At 49.1% G+C, this 14,327-nt stretch overlaps 1 protein-coding gene and 1 long non-coding RNA gene across 4 annotated transcripts in view; one reads left to right on the top strand and one right to left on the bottom strand.

Moving 5' to 3' along the window:
• CDH20 (cadherin 20) overlaps positions 1–13,871 on the top strand; it is a 216,851-nt gene extending 202,980 nt beyond the window's left edge. The window contains exons 10-12 of the mRNA XM_025273737.3: positions 1,839–1,956; positions 6,812–7,063; positions 12,267–13,871. Coding sequence (XP_025129522.1) covers positions 1,839–1,956; positions 6,812–7,063; positions 12,267–12,772 — 876 coding nt within the window. The 3' untranslated portion in view covers positions 12,773–13,871. The remainder of the gene's footprint in view (positions 1–1,838; positions 1,957–6,811; positions 7,064–12,266) is intronic.
• On the bottom strand, positions 498–12,744 carry LOC112581460. Of its 3 annotated transcripts, none has more exons than XR_003106045.2 (4): positions 12,611–12,744; positions 11,165–11,251; positions 10,408–10,555; positions 498–594 (listed from the first exon to the last, which is right to left on the bottom strand). It is a non-coding gene; the product is annotated as an uncharacterized LOC112581460 (long non-coding RNA). The 3 variants fall into 3 exon arrangements; XR_003106047.2 differs by lacking the exon at positions 498–594 and adding an exon at positions 9,936–10,055; XR_003106044.2 differs by lacking the exon at positions 498–594 and having other exon boundaries at positions 10,321–10,555.
• Positions 13,872–14,327: the final 456 nt, after the last annotated feature.

Raw genomic sequence — 14,327 nt, 5'->3', positions numbered from 1 at the left:
TGCCCGTTTGGGCTCAGCAGGGGGCATGAGCTGAGCTGGAGTTCTGGTCTAGGATGTTTAGTAATGAGTCAGGAATGCCCTTGGGACCAACTCCTGTGCAAGGAAAGAGCTTCTGCAGGGCTGGACAAGAGACGTCCAGCGGCGGTGCAGACCACAGAGAGCCGTGGGTGAGTCCACCGACGCCGAGAGCCAGGGCTCTCCTGAGCGAGATGGGACGGCCAGGCCTTTCTACCACTGCATCAGTCGCTGGACACGGACTGTTCTGGAAGGATGCGGACACTGTGGGGAGGTGGGTCTCACCAACCGAGGCCATCCCCAGGGAGACTGGCAGGTGAAGGCATCAAGTCCTCCCCTGAAGGGGGTCTGGGCAACACTGTTTACAGCGAGCCCCTTGCTGGAAGCTTCCCCTTGGGTTACTCACTCTTTGGGACGCTGTGAGGGTACATTTACAGATGAAGAGAAACTAAGCAAGCCCACCTCAGCCCCCGCTGACCTCTCATGTTCCATCTTCTATATTGTTAACAGCCAGCTTCTGACAGCAGGAGTGTGCGTCTGGAGCCAGGCCCGAGAGGGGTGGGCGGTCTGTGCTGCCGGCTGGTGGGAGCGCGAACACACGGGGGAGACCTCCCCTCAGCACCGTGTCTCCACCCCCGCCTGCGGCCCGCGTCTCAGCTGTGTACTGCACACTGCTTTCTTACCGACTTTTCCATCCTGGTCATCAAACCTGTCATAGCAACCCAGCACTTTGAAGAGCGGGTGGGAAAGGCACAATTTTGGCCAGAGAGCTCAAGAAGCCGCCTCCCCACCTCCTGCTCTCCTCGGCCTGCTTCCGGTTCCTGTCTGTTCTGTAACCCTACTCTGGGGGGCCTTGTGTCTACACTCTAGCTCCCCTTCCTGCCAACAGTGACTGCTCTGGGACCCATTCTCTCACATCTGTTTTCCATTAACTTGAAATAATCAATGAAATGTCTGTTTACTGCCCACTAGGTACTGGTCATTTTTAAATAGAGGCCTCTCAAAGCTTTCCTGGTGGCTCAGATGGTAAAGAATCCACCTGCCAATGCAGGAGACCCAGGTTCAATCCCTGAGTTGGTAAGATCTCCTGGAGAAGGGAACGGCTACCCACTCCAGCATTCTTGCCTGGAGAATTCCATGGACAGAGGAGCCTAGCAAGTTATACAGTCCATGGGGTTGCAAAGAATCGGACATGACTGAGCAACCAACACTTTCACTTTCACTCTCAAAGACAGCAATCTGACCGTGAACTAGGAACCCAAAGGTGAGGCTAAGAAGGTGAGGTGCGAGGACAGAACACCAGGAAACAAGCAGGACCCTGTGGCACCCCCGAGGCCTTTCATTCAGCCTTCTGTTCTGACTGCCTAAGACGGGCCAGAGGAGGAGTGAGAATAGTGTTATTCTGACATCTAACGTCCATTTAGGTGACATCTACCCTGGGCCTGTTGACACGTGTGCGTGCTCAGTAGCTCAGTCGTGTCTGACTCTGCAACTTCACGGACTGTAGCCTGCTGGGCTCCTCCGTCCATGGGATTTCTCAGGCAGGAATACTGGAGTGGGTTGCTGTTTCCTTCTCCAGGGGATCTTCCTGACCCAGGGATCAAAACCTGCCTCTCCTGAGTCATCCCTGTTGGCAGGAGCATCATTTACCACTGAGCCACCTGGGAAACCCCAACAATAAACCAAACTTCAGTCTGGGCTGTGAGATGGCACAGAGCCTGGGAGGGGAGCTTCAGGATGTCCTCATTAGGTAACGCAACCTGGGGTCTCATCTTCCCTGGAAGCTTTTGACTGACTCACCTTGTTTCACGTCCCTCCCTCAGCTGATCCAGACCGTGAGCGCCGTGGACCAAGACGACCCACGCAATGGCCAGCACTTCTACTACAGCCTGGCTCCTGAGGCTGCCAACAACCCCAATTTCACCGTAAGGGACAACCAAGGTAATCCGCTGGCTGCTGGCGCATCTCCACAGCGTGGGCTGGACACCGTGGGTTGCTATACCATGCACGCTGTCGGAGGTCACCGGCTCCTTAATGTTAATAGCATGGAAGGCACGAATGCGCATCTGCATGATCCATTTAAAGTTTTGTTTCAGAACATCAAAGACAAAAAACGTCCTCTGCTAATTCTGAAACTTTTACTCAGTTAGTTCACACTCATTTGCGCTCTGGCTCTGGGCCAGGCACGATGGAGGCTCACAGGCTAAGGGCCTCCTTCATCCCCACAGAGCAGCCCTGTTTGTGCGCTCTTTACCCATGAGAAGGATTTGAGTGAGGAGACAGAAGCAGCCTAGACAGAAAAACCTGAGGGGGCGCTTCTGAGCAAGGATCAAAGGGGGAGACAGAGAAAAGGTCCCGGAACAAAAGGGAGACGGACGCTGAGGGACAGAACAAAGGGCAGGTGCAGAAGCACAGTGAGCAGCCCTGGCACCGAAACCTCTTGATTACTTTGGAGTGATTCAGAAAGAACAGTCAGGTGGGGTTCCCGACTGCAGCAAGTGCTTCCCACTACAGCTCTGCTGGACTAGCATTCTACACCCCTCTGCTCCAAAAAGCATTCAGATCAGCTACGGAGTTGACAGACCAAGCACACTCTTCACTGGGCACAGATGGGAAAAGGAGCGGCTTTTGTACTCTGGCCAGAGGATTTTCAGGGAAAGGTCAGAGCAAGTGAAAAAATAACTTAAATCTGTCGAGTGAAGCCCTTCTGTTGCTAGGTCTGCTACCAACTAGTCTGACCTTGGAGAGGAAGGGCAACACTTCTCTGGGCTGCATGGCTCATTTTTATTCCAATCTAAGTGAAGTGAAGTCGCTCAGTCGTGTCCAACTCTTTGCGACCCCATGGACTGTAGCCTATCAGGATCCTCCGTCCATGGGATTTTCCAGGCAAGAGTGCTGGAGTGGATTGCCATTTCCTTCTCCAGGGGATCTTCCCAACCCAGGAATCGAACCTGGGTCTCCCACATTGCAGGCAGATGCTTTACCGTGTCTGCGCCACCAGGGAAGCCTTTAGATTCCAATCTAAAGCGCTGTCAATTCTAACAATCTAAACAAAGGGTAACAAAAGACCATGATTTAGGCATACCTAGTCTTGGCCTCAACGGTCAAAGTATTAATTCCATCCCACACGACGTTCTGCTATTAAAACCTGAGGATATCAAACCTGTTTTATTCTAAATGGAAAGCACTTTTCCAAGTCATCCTTTTAAACTTCTACATAAAAAAAATTATCAAAACATTGTGATAATTCTGAAAGCAATAGTAGTATAAATTACAACAACAGAAATACTATAATTAAATGTCCTGATATTTTTGCTGGGTCAAATTTTGAATCATTCATTTATCTACTTCTTTTGTGTTAGTTGCTCAGTTGTGTCCGACTCTTTGTGACCCCAGGAGCCCACCAGGCTCCTCTGTCATGGGACTTCCCAGGCAAGAATACTGGAGTGAGTGGGTTGCCAGGTCCTTCTCCAGAAGAATCTTCCTGACCCAGGGATCGAACCCGTCTCCTACAATGCAGGCAGACTCTTTACCATCTGAGCCACTAGAGAAACTTATTTCCTTTGGAAACCCTTAAAAGGTCATTAGCCCCTTCAGAGTAGGATTTATAGTAGAAACCCTGGGCAGGACAACAGCACATGATGCTGTTCCTTCATTTTTCTAAGTATCGCTGCTGCTTCGCTGGTATCTGTAAGATCAGCACACGGACAATAGACAGCAACTGCAAAATGCTGCACTTTTCTTAACTATGACTTTGGACACCAACCCATGGAGTCAAAAGCATAAAAAGATGGGCCACTAGAACATGGTGACTATAAAAACAAGGGAGTCATCTCTTGGAAGGTTTTCCACAACGGAAATCTGCATCTTCAGCAGAGAGAATGAACTCTTAATCTCCTCATGACAATTTATCCCTCGAGTATCCTTTACTGAGGCTCATTACAAAATTGACAGATATCTGATATGGTGGATGTACTGGCAAGCCCTGCAACTCCCGTGCCTGAAACATTATTTTCACTTAACAACACAACACTACACTATCTCAAGTCAAGTCTTTCTTACTTTTTTAAATTCCCAAAGCATTGTGAAAAGGATTGAGTGTATACTTCATATTTTACTTACATTTTCCCATACTTTGCTTTATTTGCTATTCACAATAATCCTGTAAGGTCTTAAGGAAGTTACTAACACCTCTGACTGGCATGTCTCATCTGATAGATGAGGGAAGAAAGTAAACAGCCCAAGATCAGAGTGAGTAACATTAAGATGAGGACTGGCAGTTGGCACCTCCTGTTTTAGACACACACACACACACACACAGAGTTTTGCGTTACTGTGGAAACAAATAATATTTCCAAATGGGTTATTCAAGTTCCAATTATAATATTCAACAAAAAATCTGCTACTATATGCCAGCCCCTTTCTAGGACCAGTCTCAGCAATGTGATACTGATCTTTTTTTCTTTCATCTTAAATAATTCTGAGATCAACAAATATATGATGCATGGGAGGCATGATGTAATACTGATAAGAAATTCGGCTCTTCTCCACCTTTCTAAAAATCTGATGAGCTGTCCTTGATGAAAAAGATTTCTGTTTGAGAAAAACCTGATTTCTGAAAATAAAATTAAAACTGTGAAGCAAAATTAATAGTTCTTAGCTATTAAATTTACAAAACAGAAAAGATTAGGTAGATTGCGTGGCAGGTGGAAATACAAATATAATCTTCAGGCTGGCAACCAACTGCTATCTTTTTCCACTGAGAAGGAAATGAAAGAAAGAAGGCCTGTAAAAAGCAGATAGAGATTTCAATTAGCTGAATAATTTTCAACACTGTTACAAAACTAAGTGGTTACATAACTCAATGGAAGAAGTATGTATTTGGAGTCAGAGACCAGAGTTCAAATCACAGCTCTGTTAGTAAACCAGTGACTTGGACCCCATTACATGATCTCTCCAGCCCTTAACTCTCAGTGTGACAGGGTGAGATCATCATTATTTCCCCAAGTGGTGCTAAAGAGGAAACGAGCTGCTGCATGCAAAGTCTAAATACCGTGCATATAAGCACTCAAGAATCAACCACTCTCATGAAAACACGGCGGGAGGAAGAGGTGGAAAATTAAGGAAGAACATGTTAGAATAGGCTGGCTAGGCTGTGGAAACAAAAGGCACCAAAGTCTCAGTGGCTTAACTCAACTAAAGTTAACTTCTTGCTCACACAAGCCGACTGCGGGTCCGGCGATGCAGGACGGCCGTCCATGTGCAGGCGGCCCAGGCTGCCTGGCTCTGCACCTAGCACGCTCTCACACACTACACCGAGGGAAGAGGCCGCCAGAATCACACCGGCTGGTACACACTGCTGCCCAGAAGGGACGCGGAACACCTTGCTCATTCCCATCATCAAAAGCGAATCATATACAAATATCCAAAGTCAAGAGCATAGAAAAGTATAATCCTTTATTATGTAAGAAATACTGATACTGATATTAGTAACGTTTCCTTTGATTAGGCTCTCAGAATTTTTTGTGAAGTTCTAGACTCCTGCCTGTAAAATGTGAAATGCATCCAGAGAACCTTCCATATTGCTGATGCTGGCTTTGAGAGTCACTGCTTATATGTCCTTCCACATCTCAAACTTTTCCTCTGCTGAAAAAGACACCAGCTTTGCAAAAACCCACTCAAGAAAACTTGAGAACACAGATTAAAAAATAAAAGATCCTAAAACATTACATTGCTGCTGCTAAGTCACTTCAGTCTGTGCGACCCCAGAGACGGCAGCCCACCAGGCTCCCCCGTCCCTGGGAATCTCCAAGCAAGAACACTGGAGTGGGTTGCCATTTCCTTCTCCAATGCATGAGAGTGAAAAGAGAAAGTGAAGTCGCTCAGTCATGTCCGACTCTTAGCGACCCCATGGACTGCAGCCTACGAGGCTCCTCCATCCATGGGATTTTCCAGGCAAGAGTACTGGAGTGGGGTGCCATTGCCTTCTCCGAAAACATTACATTAAGCAAATGAAAACATACACACACATACCAGCTTTGTAAAAACATACCAAACAAGCTGGCTAATCCTCTTTAAAACGGGGGGGGGAAAACCAGTATTGAATTTTCACCAAATTCATATGAATTGCTTAAACTCAGACCACCAAGTAGTGGGAAATAACAGGGTATGTTATATGATTAGGGGATTTCAAATAAGCTTCTGCTAAATGATCAAGTTCATCAGAAAGCACAGGAACTGGTGACTGCATTTCAAAGGCATAAAAGAAAATAGCCAAAGACAGGAATTCCAGCCGTAGTGGCAAAAAGCAGCAGTCTGCCAGAGCCACGCGGGCTCCTCCGCAGTCTCTTCCTGGAGGCACAAAGGCAGCAGCGGGGGCCCTTCAAAGCCGCTGAGTGAGAAGAAACGGGGGCCACCAGTCACCGGTGACTGTTCACTTCTGTCGAGCTTTCCCAGGGACATCTCAGTTAGATCTGGAGCCTGACAGTTCGCCCTGGGCACTTTATGTCACAAAGGCAGAGACAGGCTCTCAAAAAGGGTTTCTCTCCTAGGCCTCAGGGTTTTGCTTAGAAGCAAGCAAAAATCTTGGTTTCTGAACCCAACTGCTGATCCTGAATGTGAGCGGCCGCAGCGGACCCCCTCCAGGGAATGCTGTCCCTTCTCCTGTCTTCCCCACCGGGTTCCTGCCCCTTGCTTTCCCCAATCCCCGAAATTAACTCTCTCCGTGGTTCTTCCTTTCCACTCCCTTCCCTTTTTCCCTTTTCCCTTTCCGATCCGGAATCCTTGTCTGCTCCAGATAACACCGCCCGGATTCTGACCAGGAGGTCCGGCTTCCGGCAGCAGGAGCAGAGTGTCTTCTACCTGCCCATCCTGATCGCGGACAGCGGGCAGCCGGTGCTCAGCAGCACGGGCACGCTGACCATCCAGGTGTGCGGCTGTGACGACGAGGGCCACGTGCTGTCCTGCAGCCCCGAGGCCTACATGCTCCCGGTGAGCCTCAGCCGAGGAGCGCTCATCGCCATCCTGGCCTGCGTCTTCGTCCTCCTGGGTGAGTGAGCGGCTTCTCCCCATGCTGGGGGGCCCTCCTGGGTGAGTGAGCAGCTCCTCCCCATGCTGGAGGGACCTGCACGTGCTGCCCTAGACAGCATCCCATCAGCGTTCTAACTCAGCCAGCCAGGACTGGTTTTCCACACCGGGCTGATTTCAAGGGTGGAGGAGCAAGGCTGGGTAAAAGGAAAGAGAGGGAAGACTATCCCTTCCTTCAAGGCCAGATCAAAGCACACATTTTTATCAAGCACTTATTAGAGCCAGGCTGCCATTCTAGATGCTGGGATCAGTAAGGCAGAAATGTCCCAGCCTTCACAGAGCTTCCTTCGAAACAAAGCAAGTCATTCTGACATCACAGAACCTACGCTGTAAGTTTTGGACAGGAAGTGGTGATCACCTCTCCCAACGCCCTCCCCTCTGATATGGAACAGCTACTACAAATCACAGACAGGCAGTGACAGGCCCAAGCCGAATCTCAGGGGCAGAGCCAGGAGCGACAGGCAGGCAGGCCCCACACTGCACATCCCTGCATCTGAGCAGTGCAACCCTTCTCCCGAATGCTCACCCCCAGCTCCCGGAGGTGGTAAGTGTTACAGAGAAGGAGGGAGGGACATGGAGTCCTGAGAGCAGAGGAGACAGAGCTGGGTGTCATTTTAAGTGGGCAGGCAGGGAAGACCTCACTGGTAAGAGCAGCTTCGAGCAGAGAGCTGAATGAAGTGACAGACTGAAGCACACGGATAGCTGGCAGGGTGAGCTGCTTGGGGGCCTTAGCACGCGACCCAGGCGCGGGCCTCCTGCCAGGGCCGGTGCGCCTCTGCTGGCGAAGCAGAGACGCGATGACAGGCCAGTGGGCGGGCACCGCTGGGGCAGGGGTCTTCCTCGTCTAGAGTCACACTGCCTGCAAGGTGGCCACCCAGCGCCCTTGTACCTAAGGCCACCCGTGCTGCCATTCTCAACATGCACACTCAAAAGCAAACAGTAAAACGCCTAAACCAACTCCTGAAACCAAGAAAATATCTGCACTCAGCTCCCACCTCTTCTGATTAATTCATAGCATACATATTGTGCTTAGAGAAAAGCAGCCTTAGTAAGCACTATTATTATTCAATTCAGAAGAAATCCTAGAATTCTATAAGGGAAAAGAGTAAAGCACTGGGGATTTAAATTAGAATTTAAGCCCTGATCTTAAGTTTACCTTCACACCAAGAGACTGAGTCAGACCAAAGAAAGGTCTGACTGTAAAATGGCAGCGTCTGACTGCATTTCTAGGAGGTCTGCTGAACATGCTTCTCAAAAACATTTTAAAGTACAACACGTGGCTCACTTTTGTTGTCTCAGCTCAGTGCTACGGGAAGGGAGATAACAGTATAAAGAAGTTGCCTTTCTGAGTCCTTGAATCCCTGGATCAGAGAGAACTTAGGTTTCTGGTCCCTTTGTACGTTGATAAATAAATCCCTCCTGCAATTCCCTGAGTGTCCAGAAGGTGGCATTGGGGGTCCTTGAGTGCATAATAGGATAACCTGCAAGAGGCCTTTGAAGAAACCTGCTCCTAGGAGAAATTTCCAGTCTGGCTGTCCTTACTTCTGTCCTTGGGAAATGTCTACATGATAAATTCACTCTATCCCACAAACAGTAGAAGGAACCACCATTACAGAGAGACTGACTTAGAGACTGGCACAAAGAGGCGCCCAGGCCAGAAGTGGTATGCAAGGGGCGATTTATCCGGTGGCTCCCAAACCCACTATGGCTTGTCTTTGAACTTTATGTAAAAAACAGAGAGTTTTCAGTACCTAAACGGAGCAAGGCTGTCCTAAAATCCTCATACTCTTAGGCACTTTTTTCTAAAACTGCACATTTCACATTAAATATAGTTCATAAAACTGAGTAAGACTGAATTAGTTGATTTGTCAAAAAATACATTTTGTGGACAAGTATATAAGCATATTAATTTTGACTATATTTTTTTCATGTCTCAAATATGTATCTAGCTCCTAGAAAATCTCATAGGCCCTATCTCATAGGCATTGAGCCTATAGATCCTAAATAATAAACATCCCTAGAACCAATTCTCTTCTGTTAGGGGAGCCTTTCAGCTGAATAGGGTCATTTTCCCCAAAATTTGATTTTTAGGGTGTTATATAATACTTATTTGGAGAAGGCAATGGCACCCCACTCCAGTACTCTTGCCTGGAAAATCCCATGGATGGAGGAGCCTGGTGGGCTACAGTCCATGGGGTCGCTAAGAGTCGGACACGACTGAGCGACTTCACTTTCACTTTTCACTCTCATGCATTGGAGAAGGAAATGGCAACCCACTCCAGTGTTCTTGCCTGGAGAATCCCAGGGACGGGGGAGCCTGGTGGGCTGCTGTCTATGGGGTTGCACAGAGTCAGACACGACTGAAGCAACTTAGCAGCAGCAGCAGCAGCATACTTATTCCTTAAATCAGTGACAGTGTTAGTCACTCAGTCCTGTCCGACTTTCTGTGACCTCATGGCATGTAGCCTGCCAAGCTTCTCTGTCCAAGGGATTCTCCAGGCAAGAATTCTGGAGTGGGCTGCCATTCCCGACTCCAGGGGATCTTCCTGACCCAGGGATCGAACCCGGGTCTCCTGCATTACACGTGCATTCTCTACCTTCTGAGCCACTTAAATCAGATTACCTAAAAAATAAGGCATGCAGCAATCTTTATTTTTTTAAGAGCTCTATAAAGTCCCTAATTCTCTACTGGAAATTTCTACTGGCAAAAATTCTGGCAATACCAGAATTCTTCCCAGTAGAAACTTAAGAGATTTTTTGCTTCCCAGCATTTCCTGAAATCCCACACCTATCACTCCAGTGTCACTGGTGTGAAGGTTTTCCCAGTGCGCCAGGAAGAATGAACTGGTCCTGCTTCTGCGTTCTCTGTGAAACTCTTGTAGCTCTATGATAGTCCTTATCACTGCCTGATTGATATTAATCATTAACGTCTATCATCTCCTTAGATTGCCAGCCTATAAAAAAAGAAATCATGTCATATTCAACTTTGCTTCAGATAATTCCCCCAAATACTGCGGTTTAGTAACTGTTCACTGAATCCCACAAACACAGCAAGTTCACTTACAGTCCCATTTTGCCAACCTGCATCCAGCCATCCAAAGCACACCCCAACCACCACAGCCCGCTTCAAGCCACCACTGCCTTAAAGTCCTATGAGCCCATTTCTCCAAAATCCCACAGTTCTGTAGGCTGGGTTACAGCACAGAGATAACACACAAGAGCTTTTAACTGTTTCCTGTGCATGCATTTTGTCACCCAAGCTACACAGGGAAACATCATGTATTAATGTAATTAATTGCAACTCACATTCCACATTCAGGTTTTAAAAACTATTACTGTGATTTCCTTAAGTTAGTCCATAATCTTAACGGGCATATGACTGTACTCCATTTCCCTCCCTTAGATAAACCGGGGTCTTATTGTGCAGTGTTGTCAAGCTGTCACTGTTCACCAGCTGTAACAAAGCACACCAGAAAAAAAAAAATCAATAGCGGTTCTACAGCCAAAACCTCAAGACACTTCCTGGAAAACATTTTCAGTCACAGAGATAAACAGTTCAATGGGCTTATCTCTATCTCTCCTTTAAACCCCACTGAACACATACTCTGGGGGAAAAAAAAAAATTTGTTGGGATAAAATTTTATCCACACCTGCAAGGGCACATCTAACAGTGTGGTGCTTCTTTGATAACATGATGAATTATATAAAATGTCACTGCTCACTCCCTCTCTCCCATGAACATCCTTAGATCCGGAAAGTCACAACCATCTCTCTAAAGAAGGCTTTTCTGAGGAATCTGAGTTAACTGGACAATGCCAGTCATTTATGCGCTCTTATTTTTTGGAGAAAAACATGAAAAGACAAAGACTTTGGCTCATATTTAGCATATGTATCTATATGCATTTGCATCACTACACGATCGCAGCTGACCCCTGGACAATGGTGGGGTGGCCTGAGGGGTGCAGCCCTGCCCTGTAGCAGTGTATAGTTTAACAGCTGGCCCACAGTATCCACCTTTCAGCATCTGTGGCAACCAAGCCCAACTACTGTACCGTGTACTTACCCGGCAAAAAAGAATCCACAATGAAGTGGACTCCAGTAGTCCAAATCCATGTTGCTCAAGGGTCAACAGTATATTTAGAGTAGAATCCTATAGAGACGCCAATGTAAAAAAAGGCAGGATTTCACCTACAGAGTAAGGTTTTCACATTGCAATAAGAGAAATACTTATGCGTCCTTACCTAGTCAGAAGACATCACCTAATCCTTAAGCATATACTCCATGGCAGGCCACTGGGCTTCGTGCCTGGTTAGAGACGTTACACTTGGGTGGCGGGGTGTAGACACCCACACGCATTTCACTGCGATAAAGTAAGGCAGAGACCAGGGGGTGCTGGTGGTAAAGAACCCACCTGCCAATGCAGGAGACTCAGGTTCAATCCCTGGGTTCGGAAGATCCCAGGGAATAGCACCCCACTCCAGTATCCTTGGCCTGGAGAATCCCATGGACAAAGGGGCCTGAGGGGCTACAGTCCATGGGGTCTCAAGAGTCGCACATGACTGAGAGCGACTACCACTTTCACGTCTACTTGAACCACCTGGAATTTCATATCAGTAAGGTTCAGCAAGTGCTCCGCTTAGGCGGCAGGCAGAGTGAGACCGGGGTGCCCGTGAGGTGACGCCCAAACCCCGCCTCGCCCCCCCACGAGCCTCCCCACCCCACCCCGAGCCTCCCCACACACACACCCTGCCCCAAGCCTCCCACCCTGCCCCAAGCTTCCCCAACCCCCTCACCACCCCCCACGAGCCTCCCCACCCCACCCCAAGCCTCCCCACCTCGCCCCCAGCCTCCCACCCACCACGAGCCTCCCCAACCCCCCCCAGCCTCCCCACTACCCCCCACGCCCCGAGCGTCCCCACACACCACCCCCCAGCCTCCCCAACCCCCTAACCCCCCAGCCTCCCCCCACCCAGGGCTCGCCCGGCCCTCCCTCCCCCTCCCCCTCCCCCTCCCCCTCCCCCCGAGGGCTCGCCCGGCCCTCCCTCCCCGCCTCCCCCTCCCCCCGAGGGCTCGCCCGGCCCTCCCTCCCCCTCCCCCTCCCCCTCCCCCTCCCCCCGAGGGCTCGCCCGGCCCTCCCGCCCACACCGGCCCCTCTGTGCCCGCAGTGCTGGTGCTGCTCATCCTGTCCCTGCGGAGGCACCGGAAGCAGCCCTACATCCTCGACGACGAGGAGAACATTCACGAGAACATCGTGCGCTACGACGACGAGGGCGGCGGCGAGGAGGACACCGAGGCCTTCGACATCGCGGCCATGTGGAACCCCCGCGAGGCGCAGGCGGCCGGCGCGCCCAAGACGCGGCAGGACATGCTGCCCGAGATCGAGAGCCTCTCGCGCTACGTGCCCCAGACGTGCGCCGTCAGCAGCACCGTGCACAGCTACGTGCTGGCCAAGCTCTACGAGGCCGACATGGACCTGTGGGCCCCGCCCTTCGACTCCCTGCAGACCTACATGTTCGAGGGCGACGGCTCGGTCGCCGGCTCGCTCAGCTCCCTGCAGTCGGCCACGTCGGACTCGGAGCAGAGCTTCGACTTCCTCACGGACTGGGGGCCCCGCTTCCGGAAGCTGGCGGAGCTCTATGGGGCGTCGGAGGCGCCCGCGCCCCTGTGGTGACGGAAGCCGGGAGGCGGGCGCGCGGCCAAAATCGGCCGTTCTGGGCGGCGGCTTCGCGGAAGAGGCACCCCGTCCACGGGAGCGAAGGCGTGCGGACGAGCGCGGCCGGGGGCGCGCGGAGCTCTCTCTGGATCAGCTTTACTCGGTGAGATTAAGCTACATCCTCAAAAGGAAACACAGGAAGAGAGGGGCAGAACCGCCAACGACCTTTATTTTATTTTATTTTATTTTATTTTTAAATTTTTGTGATCCTGTATCCCAAGGTGTAGAGTCTGAGGTTACGTATGGCGGGCTTGGCTTGTCTCCGCCACTCACGAAGGCTTTTGTCTTCGTTGCCACATCAGAGAGGCTGAGTTTTTCAGTGCAGAGGTGGCCGTTGAAAACTGTTCTAATCTCCTGTCTGTTTGGGGGCTTTTTTTTAAAGTTATGTTCTATTCTCTCCATGTATGGATTTGGCGGGCACATCACACTGCACAAACCAACCCACACAAAAGAACACTGAAAGTGATTCCTCCGTGAGATGAACCTCACTTGTTCTGGGCTGGATGGAATCTCTTTCCATCCTTTTAAGACCAGGTTACGGCCTAATTGGCATTGCATGGGGGGATGGGGGGTGGGCGAAGGAAGAGGCATTGACTTTAAGCTCAAGTTGAATGGCTGAACCAAGAGCGGTTGGCGTCACAGCCAATCCACCTCCATCGAGTGAGAGCGCTCTTGTTCCCTCAGCTCTTTAACTGTGCCCCTGCAAAAACTGTTGGGAAGGAAACCAGAAAATCTGCCTCTTTTGCACTGTAGATGTCTCTTCCATGTGCCAAATGTGACGATTAGATGCTACGAAATGAAAGCCAAATAAAAAGAAGTATCTGATAAAAGCATGGGTTAGCGGGCTTTCCTAATCTGTGTGAGGTCAATCCAAGGGATGTTTACATACTGTAGATAACCTACTTGAACACAAATCAGTATTATAGAGAGTAAATGGATGTAAGAAAATTACATGTATAAGTTTTGTATATTTGTTAATAATTTTGGTAATAAATATGATGTACTGTATCTCAGTACCTTTAGCACTTCTTTTAATAAAAGTTAAATAGAAGGGAAAGTCTGTTGCACATTTAATTGCTGAGCAGATAAGAGATGGTTTTGTGATCCTGACCTAGTCTGAGGTTCTTGAAGCTGGAGCTGATTAATAAGGTAAAGGCCAAAGCACCAAAGTATGAGGCTGTGTGTTGTTTTAGTCACTGATCAAATGAATGTATGCTTTAAACTGTGACCCTGTTAAGATTTTCATGAATTGTCTTCATTTCCCCATCTCTTAGAAGACCAAAGGATGGTTTGATAACAGCAACAACACAGTACTGAGTTTAGCCCATATTTTTTCATCTCCTGAGAGGGTGTTGCAGACCTGCTATTTTCATCTGTTTTGTTGGCAAATCAAATAGCTACCAAAAATACATAACACATATGTGCATCTTGTTGATACTAGATGGGATCAAAGAAGGCTGCAGCCATATTTATATATGTTTCCTAACAAGGGGTACATAGTAAGTGCTTAATG

Source organism: Bubalus bubalis, chromosome 22 (assembly GCF_019923935.1).
Source record: "Bubalus bubalis isolate 160015118507 breed Murrah chromosome 22, NDDB_SH_1, whole genome shotgun sequence".
Taxonomy (NCBI): domain Eukaryota; kingdom Metazoa; phylum Chordata; class Mammalia; order Artiodactyla; family Bovidae; genus Bubalus; species Bubalus bubalis.
Note: the sequence above shows the minus strand (reverse complement) of the source record. Positions and strands in the feature narration are given on the sequence as shown.